This window comes from Brienomyrus brachyistius, chromosome 14, assembly GCF_023856365.1.
Source record: "Brienomyrus brachyistius isolate T26 chromosome 14, BBRACH_0.4, whole genome shotgun sequence".
In the NCBI taxonomy this organism is placed as follows: domain Eukaryota; kingdom Metazoa; phylum Chordata; class Actinopteri; order Osteoglossiformes; family Mormyridae; genus Brienomyrus; species Brienomyrus brachyistius.
Window position 1 is genome coordinate 12526160 of NC_064546.1, and position 24259 is coordinate 12550418.

The 24259-nt window shown below is 43.0% G+C and overlaps 2 protein-coding genes across 4 annotated transcripts in view; both read left to right on the forward strand.

Annotated features, from left to right (window-relative positions):
* slc24a4a (solute carrier family 24 member 4a) overlaps positions 1–12729 on the forward strand; it is a 45027-nt gene extending 32298 nt beyond the window's left edge. Inside the window, exons 7-17 of one of the 2 annotated variants that reach the window (XM_048974853.1) lie at positions 550–624; positions 832–857; positions 941–994; positions 2386–2474; positions 3845–4014; positions 5629–5764; positions 7045–7211; positions 7342–7456; positions 8217–8329; positions 8604–8669; positions 9569–12729. In XM_048974853.1, coding sequence (XP_048830810.1) covers positions 550–624; positions 832–857; positions 941–994; positions 2386–2474; positions 3845–4014; positions 5629–5764; positions 7045–7211; positions 7342–7456; positions 8217–8329; positions 8604–8669; positions 9569–9715 — 1158 coding nt within the window. In that variant the 3' untranslated portion in view covers positions 9716–12729. Of the gene's footprint in view, positions 1–549; positions 625–831; positions 858–940; positions 995–2385; positions 2532–3844; positions 4015–5628; positions 5765–7044; positions 7212–7341; positions 7457–8216; positions 8330–8603; positions 8670–9568 lie in introns of both variants that reach the window. The other variant, XM_048974852.1, reaches the window with a different exon arrangement.
* A 1760-nt stretch (positions 12730–14489) lies between these two features.
* On the forward strand, positions 14490–24258 carry rin3 (Ras and Rab interactor 3). Of its 2 annotated transcripts, none has more exons than XM_048975387.1 (10): positions 14490–14577; positions 14972–15266; positions 15385–15505; positions 15972–16044; positions 17262–17353; positions 17964–19265; positions 20410–20718; positions 23371–23502; positions 23687–23850; positions 23943–24258. In XM_048975387.1, exons 1-10 carry the CDS (start codon positions 14534–14536, stop codon positions 24255–24257), a joined length of 2847 nt encoding a protein of 948 aa, XP_048831344.1. In that variant the 5' UTR covers positions 14490–14533; the 3' UTR covers position 24258. The 2 variants fall into 2 exon arrangements, with proteins under 2 accessions (XP_048831344.1, XP_048831345.1); XM_048975388.1 differs by having other exon boundaries at positions 15385–15499.
* Position 24259: the final 1 nt, after the last annotated feature.

Below are 24259 nucleotides of genomic sequence, written 5' to 3' on the forward strand. Positions count from 1 at the left end.
CTCCTATAGTACAGCTCCTCTTGTCTCCTGTACGCCACCCTATTTGATGTATGATGTAGATACAGCTCTGGAAAAAAATTGAGACCACAGCAGAATTTTCAGTTTTACTCATTTCTCAATTTATCGATTCACGCCTGTGTCAAATATATATTATTTTTCTTGCAAACTCCAGCCTAGCTTCTCACAGACGAGAAGGCTTCATCTCTGCTTTATGAATTGCCCTAGCAGTGCACACCCCCTTCATGTTTCCCAATCTTTTTGAAGTTCATTTGAGGTCATCCTTCAATTTATGATGGTTGATGGTCACCTCTGACATTATAAAGTTGCTTCTGCCCTCTACCTGGCTGGTTTTTGGTCATTTCCAGTGTCTCCTGCTTCACCTCGTTCTTGTGTACTGCTGTCTGACACTTTGAGCCTGGAAGCAGCCTGCCTTACAGGATGTAAAAATGCAGATATTTTAAAAAAATATAGAGTAGTCTCTTAATTTCTTCCAGAGCTGTATGTGTACAGTGTTAACATGAGAATCTCTGTTACTCTTCCATCCCCCAGGTGGTGTATCTCACCCGCTATGCAGTGTTCCGTGACTCTCTCTACTACACCCTGTCCGTGGTGGCTCTGATTGTGGTGAGTCACGCCTCTCGGGTCATGCAAAGACTTCAGCAATGTCACCTCTCCAACCTTTGTCCCTGTAGTTCCAAAAATTGCCTGCACAGATGCATGAACTCTTAGCGCTTACATTTCCACTCCTTCTCCAATGACGCGCCGATCAAAACTGGCTAAATCATTAACATCAAGAGCAAAATGACAGTGTTCCCTCCTCTCCTCTTCCAGTTCATCTATGATGAGAAGATTGTGTGGTAAGCATCTCTCTGCTTTAAGACCAGCACGTCTTTGGTGACCTGAGTATGTGGAGAGTTGACTGGCTACCCTTCTGCTTTAGGTGGGAGAGTCTGGTGCTGGTGGTGATGTACCTGGGATACATTGTGATCATGAAGTGAGTCATTCAGCTGGGGAACCTGGTTCTGTCCTTACGTTCTGAGAGTCATGTGACATCGGAGGGAAACTTCAATGCTGTGGTATACCATATAATGGGATTGCAATGGGATACAGTGGCATTAGTGGTAAATATGATAGGTGCAGCCCAGGAGAAGAAGCTGGGACTGTGTGATTCTACATCCTGGCATGTCTGTATATGTATTGCAGTTACAGTATGTTTATACTTAATCTGCGTGTCATTAATTCACCCAGAATTCTCCTCACTCGGCTGCCTTATCCCTTCCTTCCATAAATGGTTTTCTTGATAGTTTCCCCGAAGAAATTGATGGCTCAGAATTGTTTTTGCAAGAAGATGCTTACCTCATAAATACTGAGAAAAAGCTTTTATACCTCAAAGTGCAGAAATGCAAGGAAACGACCAGACATAATAAGATGATTTAAAGACATCATTAAATGATTTATACAACTGTAAAAATAATTCATATATCCTAAAAGGTCCTTTTGAATAATATAAATAGATATTCATTTTAAGATATTTTGAATTTCTTTTATAAGATATTTAAACATCTCCCTAAGTCTTAAGCTTTATACAGTATGAATATTCTTTATGATATCTATGGCCAGGGTGCCTCTCATTGGGTTAGTGGTCTATTTGTGGAAGGTTGTGGATTCAAATCCCATGGTTGGTAGAGCACTTGTAACACAGTTAGACTTTTGTAGTTGCGAATGCACAATGTGGTACTGTCAATATTTTTATTCTTTATTTATATTTACTGCCAGCACCCTCCATTTTTGATGAAATAAACAAATAAAATAAACAAACAAGCAAATAAATAGATTTATAAAACTTAGGGCCATTACTTAATGGCAGGAATAATCTGGGTCCTAAGGCTAAACCAGTTGAGAATCACTGGTTTAAAGTTTGTTAACCTCGTGTGGAATCCTCTTGATTACCAGCTGTTTCGAGTCTTGTCCAATCAAGTCTGTGTATTTTAGTGCTTCCCAGTTAGTTTTTCCCCAGTCTTGTCATTAAAGTTTTGTAGTTGCTGACATCTCTCTGCGCCCCCGATTGTGTGTCCCCCGCTTAATAAACCCCAAATTTACCCCTCATACTTGGTCTTCCATGCTTCCCTTCCCGTCGTGTTTCAGCGGTCCTGACAAGTTCAACTCTGAATATTTGTGATATGGTTTAAAATCATCTTGGAATCACTCGCAGGTATCTTTAAATGATTCCCAGCTACCTCAGACTGTTTTTCATGCCATGCACCCTCACATACACGAAAGGCACCTAGAGGAGTCATTGTTATTGAAGTCGCTGTCATGTTGAGAATATTAGTAATATGAATCACAGGGAGAGCCGCTTCTAATCAAAGGGTTTCTCTTGCCCAGATTTAACTCACGTATACAGGAATACTTCACAGGGAAAGAGGATAAGCACATCGCCAACGGTAACACAGTCAGCAACGAGCTGGAGGATGGTAATGCATGTTATGACGATATATGGGATGACCCTACGTTGCCATTACTTTGTCCAGGTAAGGGTAACCAGACAGGCTCTGCTGCACTTTGGGTCTCTGGGAGCTGTACTTACACAAAGATGTTCTGAGGGCAGAAGGCCCAATGATTGGTTCAGAGTGATAACCAATCAGATTGTTGTAGGAGGTGAGTGAAAGCAGCTAGAGGAGGCGTGGCCAAGATATCTGATTGGTTGGTCCCGCTTCCTCTAGTTGCTTGGACCCAGCTCCGCAAAAATTTGATTGGTTATCTCTCCTTCTGCCCTCAGAACATTTTTCTGTGAGTAAAACTCCCATGGGTGGTCTCTGCTGTACCGGGTGGGTGGGGGGAGGCCTGGATGATGGGATGACCAAAATTTGGTACTGTCACTATAATCAAGGGTCAATGCATTAACGTTCCTGCAAACTGCACCTTCACACGCTGTTCAGAAATGACACATATCGTAATATCTAATCTACAGCACTGAGTAGATAAAAAATGACAAAGTTCTGTGTCTCTTTTGCTGTAATGCACTGCGGTAGCCAGGTGGAGCACTTTCCAAACCAGCTGGGATTCTGTTGCCTTGAAACACTTTCAGTTCCGCCTTTGACTGCTTTTTCTCTTAATCTCTCTCCCTTATTGTTTTTGTCTAGTAATTTCACATATCGTGTTTACAGCAGATGCAAATGTAGACTGCAGTAGTGTCAGCCAACTTCTAAGTTCTCTAAGCTACCCTGCTTTAACAAATATTTGTGACTAATTGCTGAAGCCTGTCTGTTTAGCCTTACTAAGCTCAGTGTCGCTTATGTCTTTCAGTGTCTTGCTGTGTGTTTCCTTGCAGTGTCTTGTGTTACGCTTTTTCTGGTTCTTAGGTATGTGAACTTGCTGGCTGGATACATAGAAAAACAATGTCCTGAAATAATTGTTTTTTGACAATGGCTTTTTCAGGTAATATTTTTATTAATGGCAACAACAACAATAAATGATAATAATGATTTTCCGTAATATACAATGAAATTTCTTAAAGAATATATTCATAGAACTAATCTACCATTTGCCACTGACTGAAAGTAATAATTTATGAGTCAGGTATTCTTTTTAGCATGTTTCATGTTAAATCTCAATAAATAATATTGTTTTAAGGCCTCTGCTGGCCTTGTACTCTGCCCACTAGGGTAAATGGCTATTCTGCCAGAGAAAATACCTAACTGTACCATACCACGTAAACGTGCATTTATCAGTGTTTCGATTGGAGCAAATGTCAGTGTTGCTGAGTTTGCACGCCCCTGTGAATGTGCAGAGCTGTTTTTAGCGCCTCAGTGCTTCACCCTGACAAGCGTCTATTCACCCGCAGTGAAGCCCAGCAAAACGTACAGCCGAGGCTCTGTGGTGATGGTGGATGAGATCATGAACTCCAGTCCCCCGAACTACCGTTTCCCAGAAGCCGGCCTGCGTGTCATGATCACCAACCGCTTCGGACCCAAGACACGCCTCCGCATGGCAAGCCGTCTCATCATCAACGAGGTGCACAAATGGATGGGTCGGCTCAGGGTTCGAGACGGTGGTTAGTAACTCCAGGGACATGAAGCTGAGGCTGAAAGTAGACAGGGAAACAGGAATATTACAGCTGGGAGACTATTTGTTTATTTGTTTGTGGCTCCAAGGCTAGGGTTTTTTGCTGGTTGTTGGTTGTTGGTTCAAATCCCATGAATGCCAGGAGTGATCCTGCTCCGTTGGGCCCTTGAGCAAAGCCTAACATCCAGCGCTGTCCGCAGGTCCTCCAGCTTTCAGGGAAAATTTGCGGGCTGGTGGCAGGATTGGCACTCCACCCACTGGAAAAAAACTTCACATTGTTTTATTCCATCCAAAATGGTGTGGTACTGATGTATCACCCACTGCATGACTGCACTCAGGTTCTCATTCCTGAGGTGGTTCACCATGTGGTGGGTGCGACGAGGCACTTCATCCGCGTGCACTCCTTACCTCCTCTTTGTTTGTTTGGCTATTCATCCATTGATTTATTTGTCTGTTTGTTGGTTTATTTGTTGCATATGTATTGATTCATTCCTCGTATTGGCCTGTGTTTGTCTGTACAGTTATTGTCCTGTATATCACTATTTTTTGTCCTGTTTTTGTCCACCATGAACCTGTCCCCTCCCCTGCAACTACGGTACAAGAATTTCACTATGTTCTTCGGAGCACAGTTCACAATAAACACTTGAAACTTGAAATCTGAAGACCTTGAAACAAGGTGTTGTTCAACAAAAATAATAGTAAGCGATACTTCCTAGAATAAAGCTTTAATCAATTTACTGGGATCAATAAAGTTTTTCTATATATGATTCTGATCTTTAACCATTAAAACGTAAAACAAAATGGTGTGTTCTCATTATAATTAGTTGTGTTCTTTCAGAAAATCAAATTTTTTAGAAACGCCATTGAATCAAACAGCATTAAATATGGGACCAAATCAGGCCACAGAAAGTGGGAAAGCATTAGAAAAATAAATGCAGGTTCCTCACTGAGGCAGCACTCAAATTTCTAAATAGGGTTTGAGCAAATCCACTTGCGTATTATTATTTGGCTTTTTTATTTTTAATTAAAAAATTAAACAAATCTATTGTATACCTTTAAGTCGACTGATTCATGGTGAAGTGAAAGAGTTGGTGGTAGGGGCCTGAAGTATAAGTGTAATACATGAAGTACAATATACGAAATTCTTGTTGGTTTTGTCACAGAACAGTTATATATGTATCTGCACCCATAATAAATTCCATCTGTCGGAGGCGCTTTCATTTCTTATTGGCTGCCTTCTCAGCATTTGCACTCGGATTGTAATGTTTCGTATCAGCCATTTAAAAACACCCGGCAGGGAAGTTTGTCTTATTTGCAGCTAAAACCGTAATGCTAATAGGATTTCTGCTGATACATGGGTAAGTTGGATCCTTTGGCAGAGGAAGAGTTCCCCATCAACGCCATTAGTTCAGGTTCAGATCTTACATGCCTATTGATCTCCGATCGATTCCAGATGGGATCAGAGATAATTGGAGTAACCCGAGCCTTTGGCGCGTATCGAGTCTAACATTGTTTCCCTTCCTCCGTGCCGCTTCTGGGCGTCTGCTTTCTGGGTAGCGACAGAGGATGGTCCAGGCCACAAATGGCGTTGAAGCTGCTGTCGTGGATGGAAAACCTGAAATCGAGAATGGCACGGTGGTAGAGGACAAGCAGCCCGAGGAAGCTGAGAATGAGCTGTCCTCCCCGTTCATCTGGCCAGGTGGGTGTCCTTCACGGGGATCAGATTAGCAAGTGGGTCTGAAGCTTAGCAAAGAAGCAGCATACAGTAATTAGATCTTCTTTGAGTCAGCAGCTTAAACGCAGTGAAGTTACATCCCAACTCCATTTCTAGAGCCCATTTTAGAATTTAATAAAACTCAATCGACAGAATAGCATATATTGACGACTGGGGGCTACTAACACAATATGGTGTATAAAGTTTTATATCAGAGTTTAAATGAGAATAAAACTCAGTTTATTCTCTTTCAAAGAAACTCTCAATTTAAATTGACTGAATTCAGTCTGAATTGATTAGATTGCCTTGAAAAATTGACAATATATTTTTGAACGCATTAAGTACTATACTGACCCAACAGAAGTTATCCTAGTTCAAATATAACTCCAGCTTTTATTGTACTGATGGAATATGCATTTCTGAGCTGATGTATGGTAATTACTAACACTGATTTTGTATTTATTTTTATGCTGCCAATCATTTAATATAATCATGATCAATTGCACATTTAATGTATTTTAAAGCAATTATCAATGTCTGTTCTTTATTATAACTTGGCCACACAAAGTATTAAAATAAAGCTACATAACACAGAGGCTTGACCATTCAAATAACATTTTCAACATTGTAAATAAGATGGCTGTTTTTGACAGTCCATATAACGATACATGCAATACAGGCCCCGCCCCATGGGGGAAGGGGGGGTGTAAGGGGGTGTCGCCTGATAAGATGAACTACCTCATCCCCTCAGTGATGATTAAGGCCTAATTTTAATTATCTTCTTTATTTGTTTGTTTGTTTGAAATACTAAAACAAAATTCAGCTCAGCATAATGAACTAAAACCGAAGTCACGTTCGAGCCTGTATTTTCAAATCCTCACGAGCCCACTTGATCGATTGTCCGGGTGAGCGTGAGCTAGCTAATGTAGCGTAAGTTTGTCGGGATGCGTTGCGTGTAGTGGACTCCGAGCTGGCAACTTTCCCACGGTATTTCAAGAAATTAGCTGTCTGCTTTATATCGGTAAACGTCATTGGCTCTTTTGAACTCGAGCTCAGAGAGCCGCTGTCATCTATCATGTGATGGATGCTACGTATTTCCTGAGGTTAATTGATCTGTTAGAGTGTTTGTGGCATAATGATGCACTTTATAATCAATTGTAACAGCACGCATAATTTTTCTAAGCCAGTGCCCCCTCTCTGCATTTTGTTTGTCCGCCCACCATTCATCTACGTGTAACTTTTGTTTTTATTTATTCTGTGTAAAGGAGGTGCCATGAACAGGGTTAAGTGGCTCATCTCCTGGCCTCTGCTGGTGATTCTCTATTTCACTGTGCCAAACTGCGCCAGGCCACGCTGGGAGAAGTTCTTCATGCTGTCCTTCATCCTGTCAACACTCTGGATTGCTGTCTTTTCCTACTTCATGGTGTGGATGGTGAGTATTTCTGGGAGTACCTGCGTTTGTGCACGTTGAGACGTGAGCGTCTGGACATACATCTGATCGTGCCATTTCTCATGTATGGAGAAACGGGAGTGAAAAGGCATGGAAATGTGTGCGTTCGCAGGTGACGATAATCGGTTACACTCTCGGAATTCCAGACGTCATCATGGGCATCACCTTCCTGGCTGCCGGGACCAGCGTTCCTGACTGCATCGCTAGCCTCATTGTGGCTCGACAAGGTGCCGCTTCTGCTCTCATTTGCTTTATGCAGCTTTCTGCTCAATGCAGAATATAATTTTAGGGTTTGTTGAGCCACATAGATCACCAGTAAAACAGTAGAACTGTAGTCTTCACGGTGAGGTTTTTCATTTTTATGTTTGAGTCTATTTCCCCTTTTAACAGATGTCCAAAGCAGTTTGTAAGTGTTGTAACACAAATACAGAGTCGACTGGTGATTAATGTAATTCTGTAGTACGTCCCCGGCCAGTCCATGTTTTTGCTCCTTCCCAACTCCCTCCCCCACAGTCCAGATTTTTGCTACCGGGAGCTGGGTGGGAGCAAAAACATGGACTGCTGGGGGTTCCTGTGGACCGGATTGGGAAACACCGATGTGGTATTTGTGGCCTGCCAGCTGTGTCCTGCGCCATATATACTACAGCAGGGCCCCCCAAGGGCCAAAATCAATCAGCAGCACAAAGCCGGGGTCTGCTGCGTCCAAAATAGTTAAAGACCGATAATGGAGGGAATAAATCACATGATCAAGAATAATTTGTAGTTTGGTCCAGATGTGGATCGGAGGCCACCAGTGGGTGAACACTACACTAGATTGATAAAATGTTTATATGTGTGTAATATAGTGAGTTGACTTGTACTGCATAAATTAATATAGTATGGCTAGAGCTGTATTTTGTGTTTTCAGCTGAGCATGCCTGGATTTCGGTTGCATGGAGCTTGTGACCTTGTGGAACATTGCAGTAAAGTGTCTCTCTCTCTCTCCAGGCTTAGGGGACATGGCCGTGTCCAACACCATTGGCAGCAACGTTTTCGACATCCTGGTGGGACTGGGTGTTCCGTGGGCGATTCAGACTATGGCTGTCAGTTACGGCTCTGAGGTAATGAGGCCTTCCTCACCACCAGCACAGGGCGGACAAGCCTAAATGATCTGCCAGGTTTAGCTGCGCTCACAGGCAGCCATTCTGACTCGTGTCACTAGGCTAAGGTTCACAGTCGGGTAACCTTGTCAAAATGACAAATCGATTTGCTTCCCCGGTGTTTCATTTGGCTACGGTGTAACTTCCCCAGCAAATACCTGCCCTGAAGCCGGCCAGCGCACGCCTGGACTCTCAGCTGTGTCGTTTAACGATTTCTCTCTTGTCACTGACGTAGGTGCAGATAAACAGCCGGGGGTTGGTGTATTCAGTAGTGCTGCTGCTTGGCTCCGTAGCCCTCACTGTAAGTGAAGACCTTTGTAAACGCACACTTGGTTTTTGTGATATATACACAGCATGGACCATGCAACCGTTGGGGTGGCAGCATTTAAAAGGTAGTGAAGAACAATCCCAAAAAAAAAAAAGCAAATAGGTTAATGCAAGCTGATAAACCTGTATTAATAGAAGCCTGAATTATATCTTTTTTATATATAAAATGCAATTTTTTATAGGTGAGTTCTGAAATCTACCCATCAGCTGTATATTTACTGTTATGTCACCGGCAGCATTAGCCAAATCCCAGCATGCATCGTGAGTTCAGCAGGCTTTGGCAATTTAGAAACAAAAATGAACAGGCAGAAGGTTACATCAGAGCGCAGAGACAAGTGGACATGACTATTTCCCCCTGCCCCTGAAGTTTTTTATCTGGGTAGTAGGTATATATTTGCGATTGAAGTTAATTTAATATTAAAATATATTCAAATGAAAAGATAACCTTAATTTTGTCTGTTCTTCAAAAAGTTCTAATATCCTGCTGGATGGCTAGATGAACACGGCTTCAGTTCCCAAACCTCTCCTCAGGGGCACCCCAGCCATTCCATGTATTCGTTAAATTTCAACTGCAGCTCACTTAATTAATTAACTTAATCAATTTCTTAAATAAATTTGATGCGATATTAGCAAAACATGGCATGCTAGTTGTCAAGTCAACAAATACATACCTTATGGCATATCGGTTGGTTACTGCAAATATTGGCATCTAGGAGACATTTTTCAAATGTCGCAGCTGATGTACTACAAACTTGCAGCCATACTGTTGTACCGACATAAAGATCGGTCTGTGTGTTTCTGTGCATGCAGTGTGTCTGCAGGGTAACAGGTCCTCTGTGTCTACTGCGCCTTCATGGTCTTCCCTGCTTGCAGGTTTTGGGAATCCATGTGAACAAGTGGAGGCTGGACCTAAAGCTGGGGATCTATGTGCTGGTGATGTACGCCATCTTCCTCTGCTTCTCCATCATGATTGAGTACAACGTCTTCACATTTGTCAACTTGCCCATGTGCCAGGAGTAACCGTCGGACATGTAGAAACTGTAATATAATCCCTACGATATTCTCGCTGTTTACTTCTCCTACAAAATATACGATCTTCGGATTGGGCCATCAAATTTTTCTTCGTTCGTTCCAAGACCTCAGCTTGATCTGAAGCAAACCTCAAAGAACTCTACACTAAGGAGACTCGTGATCCAGGGCATCCTGCTGTTTTGATCCTCCTCTGTTCCTTTAATTTCCTCTATCACTCCTCGTCAGAATGATTGTATTTCAATCTGACAGCTCCGTCAGACTTGCGTCAGGAATCGAGGGTTTTGAAATATCTTTCCCGCAAGTCATCATGTGCGCATAGATTTTTGTTTATTTTTAATTAGCTTTTTTTGGAAATGGTAAAAAGAAGTTAACCAAACATGTCCAATAAACATGTTGCACTTTAGAAATAGGCTTGTTGAAAGATATAAAACCAGATTTTATAAGAAACTGCCTGGGGAATGTTCCAGATTATTTTCCCGGCTTGGTGCAATAAGGGGACAGCAGAGAGATTTTGGGGTTATTTCTTTCGGCGTCGCCATAAGGAGAAGTAATCCGGGGGTCATTCTGTATTCTCTCAAGCAGTATGAACCAAACTGCACTAGCAACGGTGCATGACAGAAAGATATCTTATCTCACGTGTCTTTGTGTGCGTGCCTAGGAGAGGGTGTGACGTTCCTTTTTGTGTCTGTTTCGTGTGTGTGTGTGTGTGTATACACGCATATATATATAACGTCAGTGTGCATGTGATATTCAAAGTTCTCTGCACTCAGCTGCACAGCCAACCCGATAGGATGGTGAGAAATGGAGAATGGGTGGCCTCTTTCTTTCCAAAGGAAGCTGGCGGGTTTTGTGCACTGATGTTCCGTAGTTCCATCCAGTTTCTGTTTCTGCATGGGGATCTGCTCCCCCTCTCTCCATTGAACTGAAGCGTCTCTGCTTCGCCCTCGTCGCTGGCATCAGTCCGGTGCACCGGCATGTGCTCAGAAACGGCGCAGCTGGAGGGGAGTCCCAGTGCATCCTGGGAATCTCGGGGTGTCACCACATGAGAGGAACCTCCTCAGGCTTTTCATGGCCGAACGGCCGTCTGGTTTCTCTCATTCTCCCAGTCCTCATGCTGGAAAGGGGTGTTTGGCGAACAGGGCAGAGCACATGAGCCTAGAGGTTCTGGAAAAATGTATGAACTGCTCCTGGTGGTGGGGGGGGGGGAGGGGGGTCTCTGAGAGCACAGACGTCCCTGCCACAGTTGTGGTGGTCGTCAGCGAAGGGGAAAGCCGTGTCAGAACTGCCAGACGAAGACGAAAACTGCTGCATGTTCCTGCATTGTAAACTGCATCTATATAACGAGGCTTGACATGTTGACATGTTGACATGTTGCAGTCGTCGCGTTTGGAAACAGTGCTTCCTTCTGCCAGGTGGGGGCTACATAGGCCCGGGCAGATTCTTATTTCCCCGAAGGGGGGGTTCGCTGAGGACTCTCGGCTTTAGCCCTTGGTACCCCTTTCCATCCTGTGGGATCTATGTCCCAGAAACTGGCAGCTACGCATTTCTGTGCAATTATGCAGGAGCCCCTGCTAGATGCTGGGGGGGTTGGGGGGGGGGGCACTGAGTCATTGTGTCTATGTCCGTGGTGAAAATGTGGGTGTCGGTGTCCGTGTTAATAAGCACCCGTCTCTTATGTCTGTGTCAAAAGGCAGGTGTTGCAGTGCTAGTATATGCAATTTCAATAAGTACAGCCCTGTTGTTGGTTTCCAGGGAAACGGCGGTATATGCATTATAAGTAATTACCCTTGGGTTCTAGAGGTGATGGAAGTATCTCACTCACTCCACCACACATGTGCACATGACTTCACACGCAGACGCACACATGCCACACACAACCCCCTCAATTCTGTTCACAGACCAGACGCCATTTTTCCTATTTTGCACGCTAATGGGGTACAGAGGAGTCGTGCGTATGAGGTAATGAGTTCACTGATTTCTTCAGGGAACAGATTATATTGTACTGCTCTAAAGAGTTTTGCGGCTATGATCTAGCCTTGTTCAATAGAACATTTAGCAGGTGTTAAAGAGAGCTGCTAAAAAGCATTACAGAGTAATAACACACTCTGAAAGCGGATTCCGAACAAGGGCATTACTCTCACAATACTGAAGCTGTAAACTGAGTGCAACTGTTCTGGCAATGTGAAAGCCTTGAATTGTGTAACTTTTATCCTTTTCTATAATCACAAAAACTGGAAAAATAACTTTTTTATTGTTGTATACTTCATTCTGTACACAATACGCTGGGCCCCAAACTAGCAACCTAATGAGAGATGACCCAGAAGGTTCCATCTGATGTGTGTGTTTCCAGGAGGTTGCCACATTTGACCCACACTTCACTATTAAACCAGTGTTCACTCTCCTTCCTGATCAGTATCTCTTTGTAAATTTTATTGGATGTTTTTGGAAAAAAATCCATTTTGTGGTTATATTTTATTGGTTACTCTGTGAATGGGAGGAGTTACTTGTTTTAGTTTATAAATGGAAAAAATGCATGGTACTTACTTTTTTACTCTTCTTTGTGCAAAGTAGCACTGAGAAATGTGGCCATGTTGCTTGAGCATTTTACGATGGTCACATGCACACTATACACATATTTTTCATACCTCTTTATTAAGTCACTTTTCTAAACAATGAACGCATTTCTGTAATTTATACAGGCATAAATCTACACCTGTCTGACATATTCTGTAGAAGGAAACACGCACACATTTACATATGGGCACACCTACAGAAACGAACATACAAGAGTGTTGAATGTGACCTAATTCACTGTGAATGCAAAAGTGATGTGGGCTCATTCATCAAATATAAATACGTGGATATATAAAATATAGTTGCTATGAAACCAACTGAAGACATCTGTGTTTAACTTATATGAATGTATTGTCTTGCTATCAATGGATGTATCCAACCAATGCATTTTACTGTAAAGCAATAAACAAAGTCATATGGAAAAATTACTGCTCATTGTTTCAAGTATTTTCATTTATGTAAAGTAAAGCATGTTCAGCTGAGCATTTTCATGCGGTATCATTTCGTCATTTAGTGTAACTTTTTTTTTGGCAGTAGGGGGCGTAGTGGTTCACGACCTCCACGCATGAGGAGTCGTGATGTTTGAGTTTCCTCTTGCGGTGCATAAACATGCGACGTGATTCGGTTCATTTGGTTTTCTCAGGTTGTCTATCGTGTGTAAACTTCTGCAAGTGGGATAGCCTTTTTTTAAAATGTAGAATGTTTCAGGCGGGGAAAATAATGGTAAACTACGCAATGTATATGATGAGTTAGATTTTAGAAGTTAAAGGACGGTCAGAGGCACTCATAAGATGCTGCGACGAGCTTGTGGGTCACGGCGGTTTAATTTACCGGATGTCCCTTCTTTGTAGTACACAGTCACTGCACACTCTCACTCTCCTAACAGCAGCACAGACAAAGCAAGATGGTTATTTCCATAACACTCGGGGTGAGACATTAACAGAACACAGGCACTTTACAGAGGGTACGACTCTAACTATTTACAACATGAAATATGTGGCAGGTTCGCATTAAATGAGTGAATAACGCACTAGACGTGCCGGGAACCTGCATAATTAAGGAAGTGACCGGCTGTGCCGCATCACAATACTCTTAATCAATATCACTATCACAGTATGGTGGGTTAAGGCTAGGTGACGTGTAACAATGTCTGACAAAGCAAAGGTGAAGCAGTACTTTCTCATAAATTGCTTCACACCCCATTGTTATTTTAAACTATTTTTCAGGGATTAAAGTCCCAAGCTTCACCATAAGCCTGGATGACGTTTGGATGGTGGATAGACAGATTTCTGAGACTTTTCCATTAGCCTCCTGACTAAACTCAGACAGAGAAAAAACAAAAAAGATGTTTCCTTTACTGCAGAGTGAATAGCCGGCTCCCTCGCTCCTGCATGTAAACACGCTAAGTGCAGCAGCCCAAGTCACACTCTGATAAGAGAGGAAACATCTGCTGTTTCTAACTTACTGCTTCAAAGTCTGCCCAAGTGTTCTGAGAAAGTGATTGGTTAAGCATTTTTTTTCTTATTTGTTTCTTGTAGCTGCTCTGTGGCACAAGTGAGTTTGAGGAAATACAATCCGGCAAGGTGTAACAATTAGTTTCGCTGTAGGGGTTTTTTAAGTACTTGTTATAAATAATAGAATTATTTAAGGTACTAGTGTGTTGGTTTTGTCTGCTAGGAACAGAAATCAACTGGAGGAAGTGGGACATTAATGAGACACAATGCTACATTCTGAGGGTGGGTTGCAGGGGGCTGGGGGGGGGCTCCACATTTCTTTTGTTTAATGTCAGATGTATGGTGCGGAAGGCGGTGTGTGAATTCCAGGCACATCTAAGACAATGTGTGTGTGGGAACTTCAGTTCTTCACTGTCACAACACTTTAGTATTGATTGGCTAAATAGATCTGAAAGTGAACGTTAAAGGGGGATTGGAGCCTGGACTCGAGTTCACGTGGGCGGAGTGTGGGTGTTGGGTGACTTCCGCTGGTGGCCCCCCCATAACGCCGCCGCAGCCGATGTAGACGGAGCAGATGCACTCACCTCTGTCCACTTGCTGAAGCAGAAGCACACACACACACACTCACTCTTCTCGCTGCTCCTCCAGAGTGAAAATGACCTGAGCGGAGTGGACACTGGCAGAGGGGAATACAGACAGTGTTTTGGGGGGTGTCTGTGACCAGGGGGGGTGGGGGGGGACAGAAGAGAACAGTGGGTGCTGCCAGTGAAACTCCAGGATGATTACAGCGGCTCTCCCGCCAGATGCAGAACCATATTCGGGGTATGGAAGTTCTCTTTCTCTCTCTTCTTTTTAATCCAAACTTCTTCCAAGCTCTCTGTATAGCTACCTAAAAGTAAATGGTTATGGCCTTTTAAATGACATAGAACCTTATGCATAATAAGAATATAATAGAATAGAATAGATATTTAGTATTGCATTGTTTTAAAATTCACTGTTTTATCAAATTGCAATATGCTAAATGTTGCTGCATTGCTGATTATTTCTGTTCTTTTTCTAATATTTCTTCAGTAGCACATTTACTGTAACTTTTTGACAGTTACCTGTCTCACTGTTTTTGTATCCTTGCTATTATCTTTGAGCGGCATTGTTTCTGTGAAGTGGCAGTGCTCTCTGTTCAGTATCTAACTCCTGCTTTCTACAATGTTCTTCCTAGTCGCCTTTCACCCAACGTCTCCGGAAGCTTCCCTGCGTCGTCCCAAGACTCCGCCATGCCTGGCATTCCTGCAGTGCCTGTGTCTTTCTCACCTACTGTCACCGAGGTCTCTTCATCCCTGGTCCCGGGGGGTCAAAGCCCGTCGAGCTGCAGGCCTGTCTCACCACCAGCCCTCCTGCCTTCTCCGGCAGACATTAGCATCTTAGACAAACTCATCAAGACGTGTCCCGTATGGCTCCAATTGGGAATCACAGAGAGTAGAGCCACTCGCATCCTGCAGGGAGAAACTCCCGGGGTAAGTGGTCTCATGCCCAAATCAGACAGATTACACCCACAGTCAAAAATCTTCAGTTCCGCAATGAAAATTTTGGTGATCGGTATTTATATGCGAAGTCTTTCGCTTTTGATCTCAGATATTTTTAGTCAGAAGAGACATGCATAAGAAGAGGATGATCCTGTCAGTACGTCTTTTCAACCAGAAGAGCAGGCCACAAGTTCAGGACATACCAGTCAAAGAGGAGAACTTATGTGAGTGTAAGGAGCTGTATTTGCACGTCAGCGCTGAACGCGCCTTCCATCTTGGGCTTGGTCAGATTAAATTGAGATGGCAGTGTGGGGAGAGTAGAGAAGCAGATGATGTGACAGACCACATTCCGTGCTGGGCAGAAAATACTCTGCTTTCTTCCTCTCAAAACGGAGGTCCATACCTGGGGGGCTGGGCTGCAGTCTTTTTAGCCTATTTATAGTATTTGTGGTGATGTCACAGGAAATTCTCATGTATCGCTCCCCGCCTGTGTATTTACTCATGCATTCATTCACTTGATTCACTATAAGTACTCTGTAGTGATAAAGCTTAGTTGCTCCCTTTTCAAAGCAAGATTATGACGACTGCAATGCATTCATAAATTATGAACACATCCATGGGATTAGTTGAGTCACTTCAGCTACATCCCTGAATGACATATTCTTGTCTTTTCTCTCCCATTTGTCACCTGTGCAGTAATGTATCTGGAAGGTTCCGTCCTGGTCTTTGACGATATTTTCAAACTCATCGCCTTCTACTGTGTCAGCCGGTATGACGTTCCCTAACAGGCTCAGAAAGCATGCTTCATAAGTGTTACTGCCAATGTCACCTTGAACTCGTGTCTATTCAATAAGCATCAGCAACACTGCCCTCTTGTGTCTGTAAGCAGCTATTTCGGGCTTCTGCTCCATGTCGCTGTGCAGCTCAGACAGCTCGTCGGTGATGTGCGATTCTTATGGGTGCTGGTGGGGGGAAGGGGGGGGGGGGGGTTGGCAAGCTGTGTTTCTGGAAGGGCTTGACAGAGACCATCTGATTCCATTAAGTACAGCCTCGTTTGACCAAACCAAGCACCTGTTCAAAGCCCAGTTCTGGATGTCACTTTAAGTATTGTCGTCTGACCTGACTAACTGTCTCTCTGCCCGGAATTGGCCCGCACTCTTCCATCAGATCATATACTTTCTTACTATGAGTATAATAACGTACTATGAGTATAATATGCTACTATGAGTATAACACGTTACTAAGAGTATAATACGCTACTATGAGTATAATACCCTATTATGAGTATAATACGTTACAATGAGTAGAATACCCTACTATGAGTATAATAGGTTACTGTGAGTATAATACCCTGCTATGAGTATAATACCCTGCTATGAGTATAATAGGTTACTGTGAGTATAATACCCTGCTATGAGTATAATAGGTTACTGTGAGTATAATAGGTTACTGTGAGTATAATACCCTGCTATGAGTATAATACCCTGCTATGAGTATAATAGGTTACTGTGAGTATAATACCCTGCTATGAGTATAATACCCTGCTATGAGTATAATAGGTTACTGTGAGTATAATACCCTGCTATGAGTATAATACGTTACAATGAGTAGAATACCCTACTATGAGTATAATAGGTTACTGTGAGTATAATACCCTACTATGAGTATAATACCCTGCTATGAGTTTAATACCCTGCTATGAGTATAATACTATGCTATCGGTATAATATCCCACTTTGAGTATTTACCTTTTAATCCATTTTACTTCTCATGTTTTTGATGAAGTACTGAATAAAACAAGCTATTTTGGGGGAGAAAGTATATGTCTTGTTTTTTTCATAACGTCTTATGGATTGATTCCGTGCCGCTATTGGTTGGCTTTTTGCGGTTCTCTGCATGCACTTCTGCAAAGCTCACTTTATGCTGTATCAGGTGCCCATTATGTTACAGACTGCATCACAAAACTCCCTTTTTCCTCTGCTTCAGAGATATTCTTCCATTCAAACTGAGACTGCCAAATGCCATCGTCCAGGCAACAAAATACGAACACATGGAGATTATATCAAGCCTTGGTTCAGGTAATGGTGTGGGGGGGGTGGCATTTATAGCCATGATACGTTTATGGTCGATTAGCATCTGTTAAGGCAGAGTGATCTTACTTTACTCTGGTAAGCCAAAGCAAAGATATTGTGCTAATGGGTAAATATCGGTATATATGTTTATATATAGTTACTGTTATATATGGTTATAGGTTTTACCTTTTGTAGATTCAAAACAAAAATGGGTGAATTAATATTCTCAGCTGAGAGTAACAGAAGGATTACAGACATAAATTATAACTTCCTCCTCTATCAATGTTGTTGGGTCAGGGGATTTTATGATATGGTAATGCAAGTCATAGGTTGTGTAAATGTGTTAGCAGTTGGTGTTTTGCAACTTCAATATATTTGACAGGGGCAATATTCAGTTTCCTTCCTTCATACTTTACACAACATCCTTTTCAATGTCAGTATAAATTATGTATTATTTAGGGCTATGTGTTCAGTGTGTTGCCAATCGGCCAATTTTTGTTTTAATTACTTCAAATGAAAAAGTAATATAAAGCCGTTGAAAAAGTAATAGAGGGAAGAATGTCAGAAGTGTGGAGAAGCAGAACAGCTTGACCACAGGTTTCTCTCCTCTCTGCAGATTTCTGGGGCTCTTCCTTAAATAGGCATTGTGGCCTCGCTGCTGGGGGAGGGCACAGTGGCGAGAGAGACGGACAAGACTCACTGAGCTCATACCACAACCACGGCAGTCGCGACTCCTGCGAAGTCGAGCCGCCTGCCAGAAGCGACGGCCTGTGGTACGTGAACCCCGTCCGGCTGGAGGAGTTCTACGGCGGGCTGCTCGCAGATGTCTCCATTGCTAGGAGCCAGAGCCTGACTTTGCCGGCTTCGCTGGACCAGAGCAGGCCCTGGAGGACGGCCCTACTTCCGCCACACCCTCCCCCCAGCTCCTCCTCCCAGCTAACTACAGCAAAAGAGGAAGAGGACTGTGGCGGCCATGCAGTGACAGTACTGGGTGGCAGCTCAGAGACAGCCACAGCGGAGGTGGCAGAGGTGTCGTCTTTGCACTCAAGCAGACACCAAGTTTCTGAGTCGTCCAGCCTCTGGTTCTCTGAACTGCACTCAGAGAGTCCATCTGAACATAGGAAGGGTGGCGTGACTTCAGGCGAAGGGCTCGACGTGGCAACTATCCCCTCCTTGTTACGTATTAGCGGCGTGAACAACACTGAGGGGCCCTTTCTGGAGGACGCTTGGCCGTTGGTAAAGGAACCTGCAAGTTCAGCCATGACTGACAGCAACAAAGGCCCTGCAATCAGCCAGGACACAAGGAAGAAGGAAGCCCCTATCCCTCCACCAAGGAAGAACAGAAACTCCCGAGTTCCATTCTGCTCCACAAGGTCCACAATGGTAGAAGATCTGCAAAGACCTCAGAGGAACTCAGAACCAATACCCCAGAAGTCTCCTTCCAAGATGCTGCAGCCATCTGCCTCCGTGATGCCCTCCAAAAGCGCAGTTTGTTCTCTCGAGGGTGGGTCTTCACGTCTGGACCACGACTCCCCCTCTGCCAGCAGCACAGAGGAGGAAGCTGATATTGCCGTCAGACTGGCGAAGACCCATAAGCAGAATCCCACGCTTATGATCAACAAGGCCAAGAAGCGGCTGTCACGGGTCAACCTATCACAGATGCTCACAGGCCTCATATCTGCTGAGAAGAAACTCCAGCACCGGATTTTGAACCTTGCGCAAGACAGAGACTCATACTTCGGGAATCTTGTACTGGACTACCGGGCATTCACACTGGAAGCCATGCAGAAGCGCACATCCAGCACGGAGATGCTGCAGGAGATCCGGCAGATGCTAACCCAGCTGAAGGGATACCTCATTCAGAGTACTGAGCTTCAGGCAATCCTAGAGTCTTCAGTGTACCCTGAGGAGAAGTTAGGTAATTCGACGTTCAGCAAATACACAGAGAGTGATAGAATATTCGAAAACAGCACACTGTGCTATTTTTAAGCTAAATGTAAAATGTTAAAAGCATTCAAGAACCTTTGCAACACAATGCAATTAAAAATTTTCTGCAACAAGTTTGTTTCAAAAAGCAATAAGCGCTGATAGCTGTGAAATGTTTGTTTGTTCCTCCCATTTCCCTCTTTTCTGACACGTAGCAACTTTCTAAGATCACTGAAGCACATATAAATAATGATAAAGATCTTCTGAATGACAAAGTTTGTTTTACACTGTATTTGGACACACTCTCAGAAAACCTTTGTACCTTTGCTTATCACTGGGGCTGTACCCTCAAGGGCCTGCAAATTTTACCCTCGCTGTAGGTAATTGTACCTTTTAAGGTTCAGAATTGGATTCTGAGGAACATTTCTGTACCACTGATGGTACATTAATGCTGTTTGTACCTTTGGAATGTTCCCCAGAGTCTATTTATGTACCTTAAAGGTACAAATACAAGGGTACAGCAACAGTGACAAGCAAAGGTACTAATTTTTATCCTTGTTTCTGAGAGGGTAGACAGTTTATCTAATGCACCTAAAAAATGCATCCAGGTTTGTATAAGCTAAGGACTCTTTGATTATGTTTCCATATAATAATTGCCTGTGTGACCTTTGACCCCAGCACCCCAATAATTTTCGTTGTCTCAAGTCAACCCTGTGCGGCAGTACAAGGTTAAGTGACATTTAGGCAACTGTGGATTTTACTAAAGCAGATTTTAACGTTCTTGTTCACGGATCAAGATATCCCTTCGCTTTCTAGAACTTTGAATTTTAAATGCTTTGTTCCCATTTTCTTATCAGTATTTTAACTACTCACCATACTTATTAGTACTCCTCATGAGAAATAGTGTCCTCAATTGTAGGTAAGAGTAGCCAAGGAATAACCAGTGGGGTCATTCAAAGCTGACAGTAGGATGACTGAAATCCTGGGGTCATTCACAGCTGACAGTAGGATGACTGAAATCCTGGGGTCATTCACAGCTGACAGTAGGATGACTGAAATCCTGGGGTAATTCAAGGTTGACTGAAATCCAAATGTAGGCCCAGTTGGCTAACAGGTTCTCTCTCTGGTCCCTTCAGAGTCCATAATAGAGACAACGCTGTTCAAGTGCGTTCTGAAACCTCTGCGGGATGCGATCTATGCAAGGCTGTGGGACCTTCACACGGGGAATAACTCACTGATGAAGCTGCGTGACAACCAGCAGGTGGTGCTCAACACCACCACCACTGACCTGGGAGTTACCACCAGTGTGCCGGAATCAGCCGATGTGGAGAAGATTAAATTCAAGCTGGACATGCTACACAAACAGTACTCCCCTGAAAAGAAAATCTCTATCCTGTTAAAGGCCTGCAAGCTTATTTACGAGTCCATGTCGGTCAGCTGTCCTGGTGAGTACATCTAGCCAGTGCCTTACTGGAAACCCTTAGTGGGTAGCTACACTACCAGTCAAAGGTTTTTGCAGACACTGAGATTTTCTACATTTTCATGTTACTCATGTAACGTTGTCTAAAAATACACTCAATATTGTTTGCTAACAAATGCATTCACAGTGTGGTCACCATTTGAGTACCTTTATCAGCAAGAAAACGTTTGCTTCATCAAAACAACCTCCTCTAGCAATTATAACAGCAGAGCAAATTCGAGACATTCTTTTCTACAAGGGACATTACATACTGCTCTGTTTCATGGGATGAAACAGTTAACTAGTGCATTAAAGGACAGCCTAGAATTTGATTATGCTAGTTAATAACACAACCATGCACTTAGATACTCTTTCCATGTTATAAAGGAAAATCTTTTATTTGTTTGATTTAATTTGTATATTTTCATTCATAGTCATTCACTTCCTAATGCTTAGCAAGAATAAAAAATCTGCAGTTTTTGAAATAAATGGGAAAGTGGTAAAAAAATCCACGGTGTGTGAAAACGTTTGGCTGGTGGTTTGTGTGCAGCTGCAATAGATCCTTCTCGTTTCTCCATGTTTTCTCCGGCACTCGCTCCACCTTTCTAAATGAAAACAGTGTTTCAAAACTGTTTCTGCGAATGTGGATGTGTGCAGTGTGCAGAGCTTTACATCTTATACCTACCAGAATGGCCTTGATGTACAGCACCAAAGATCCAGTTAATAGACAGATTCGACAAATTTTGTGACCAAATTTTGTGTCCAAACAGCGAACTGGTGGTAGGACAGATCACCATGTTAAAAGCAACTCGCTCAAAATAAGGCAGCACATAGCTAAACCACACTTACATATATACATATTTAAATTTATTCAGCTGCTCATTTTAGACAACTGAGCAGAGGTAATTACGTAGTCAAAGAGCAATAGTAATGTGCTAAAAACAGCAATTAAGGCCATAGCTTAATGTGCACGGCAATATCTTAGCCAGTTTTTGGCGGCAAACATTCGGGCATAGACTCGCTAATTCCAAATAGTTAAAGTCATTTGTTAAATGGCTCGTTCGTAAACCTCTGTCATGCACTATTAGTCTAAAAACGAAATTTGTTTTAGCTTGAAAGTTTGTGGATTTGGTCCCTACTTCTTCGTGCAGCTTCAGAGCTTTGTACGGCTTCCTCTGACTGCACGTAGTTTAGGTAGATCGGTGTCTACGCGTCTGCCTTGGCATCCCATCCGGGGTGTTTCCTGGGAAACACAGCTTCATTAGTGCCCTGCCGTGGTAAAGTGGTTGTGAAATGTGGAGTCGTTTGGGAAACCGGTGCTTTCCACTTCAGCAGTGATCAGAAATAAAACTTTAAAACCGTGATGTATTTTTATTTTAGCAGGATATCTATACGGAATATTTCATTGATTGTTGGAAGCTTTGATGTGGGATGCAAGCAAAAGCCATATGAACATCTTGCAAATGTATAATGATTTAGTGAAGAGAGCAAGGTGCTGGCATATCGACACTGTCTGACGAAAACCGCCTGCCCACTCTTTGATGATTGTGACTTTTTACTATAAATGGAATATGCACATTCTGCTCTGTCAACTCATAGTATTTGACATCCAATTGATCTATGAAACTTTTATGAAGTCACCTGTTTACCTAGTTTGTATATGTTTGTACTACTTTACATTTGTATTCATTTTGGTCGTTTGTATGGATTACATTATATCACTAATTTTTAACAATTAAGATTGATAGGTAGATAGCTAGCTAACTAAAGGCATCAGTTGTGAATATAAAACGAGATTAGTTTGTATCTTCTTGACACTGACACATTTCCTTTGCTGACAACAATCCATGTAAGTCCATTCAAAGCATTAAACCATTTACTGACAGGTTTCTATTTGTGGTGTTAAGGATATCTCATTGCATTGCTTTAGTTTACTTTGTAAAGAACGTGCATTTTTTAGCACTCTTGAAGTAATGAAGATATGTGCTTTTCATCAGACAGTGATGATATCTTGTGTATCTCATTAAATTAACTATTTATGAGTCCAGTTATGTGCACGTTTACTGCATTTAGTAGTCACTCTTATCTAGACTTCCATTTTTCTAAATTCAGGGACAGTCTCCCTGTATAGAAGTGGGGGTTAAGGGTCTTGTTCAGTGCCACAAGTGGGATTCAAACCCATGACCAAAGGTACAGAAGTTAGTTGTGCAGTTGTGGTTTTGAAGCTATATATTTCACTGTGTTTTTCTGTGTTTTGCTCTAAATAGGTTGTGGTATGACCACTATGATTCCTTTGGAGTGTTTTTGTGTGTGTGTGTGTGTGTGTGTGTCTTTGTGTTAGTTTGCATGTGTAATTTTTAACCAGTGGTGTTTCTGCTATTCTGACCCATGGTTGGGAAAGTGTGTATTATGTGTGCGTAGGTGCGTTATCTGCAAGACTGTTACCTGTTTGTTTGAAGTCCATTTCATTTGTGTGGTTGTGGGATTCCTGTGACGTGATTAGTTTTTTTTTTTTTTTTAACATGCATGTGCAAGCGTGTGTGTGTGTGTGTGTGTGTGTGTGTGTGTGTGTGTGTGTGTGTGCGCCTGCACATGGACATCTCTCTATCTGCAGCCTTGACTCTGTGCCTTTCTGCAGGACGGACCCTGGGGGCCGATGACTTCCTCCCGGTCTTAATGTATGTAGTGGCCCATAGCAACATTACACCTTTAATGCTGGACGTGGAATACATGATGGAACTCATGGACCCCGCCATGCAGCTCGGAGAAGGCAAGGCGGTTCGCTGCGAGGCATGCCTCACAGATCGCGCTATTCATTACAGGAAGCCACACCCCCTCACCCTGTCCCCTAGGAGCACATATGCATCAGAGCAGCAGAGTGTTTGGATGCATTCAAGCAATTCTACACAGCTACATTTTGAAATCATAACCTGCTATACTTATATATCCTCTAGGCTCCTACTACTTGACAACAACCTATGGGGCACTTGAGCATATAAAGAACTATGACATTATGCAAATGACCCGGCAACTTAGTTCGGAAGTGCAAGACTCCATCCATCGCTGGGAAAGGCATCGCACCTTGAGCAAAAAGCGTCTGTCTGGCTCTCCTGTAGAGGTGCAGTAGGCCTGGGCAACAAATGATGGTGTCTCAAGGCTCCAGTGTAGGTCTGTGGGAAATATTAACCTCACTACTGTTCTTCCCTGCAGGACTTCGTGAAGGTATCCTTGCTGGAGGCTGGTGCCAACACCAAGACTCTTGGCATCCGAGCCAGCACTACCATACAGGACCTCTGCAGACACTGTGCAGAGACATTTGAGGTTGTCGAGCCCGAGACCTACAGGTTATATATTTCGGTGGATGGAAAGTACCAAAGCCTGACCTCAGAGGAACTTCCTTTGTCAGTGAAATCCAGTTTGCACCACAGTGAGCACCGTGCAAAGTATCATTTCGTATACCGGCCAGGAGTCTGTGAATCTGAAGCTGATGATGTCCCCTGTTTCCTATTGCCGAGCGGCATCTGAAT

What these genes read in the sequence shown, in the direction of transcription:
- rin3 (XM_048975387.1), top strand. Translation starts at nt 14,534, where the DNA reads ATGATTACAGCGGCTCTCCCGCCAGATGCAGAACCATATTCGGG. An exon ending in TGCAGGGAGAAACTCCCGGG is followed by an intron (nt 15,267 to 15,384) that starts GTAAGTGGTCTC and finishes TTTTGATCTCAG; the next exon opens with ATATTTTTAGTCAGAAGAGA. An exon ending in GCCTTCTACTGTGTCAGCCG is followed by an intron (nt 16,045 to 17,261) that starts GTATGACGTTCC and finishes CCTCTGCTTCAG; the next exon opens with AGATATTCTTCCATTCAAAC.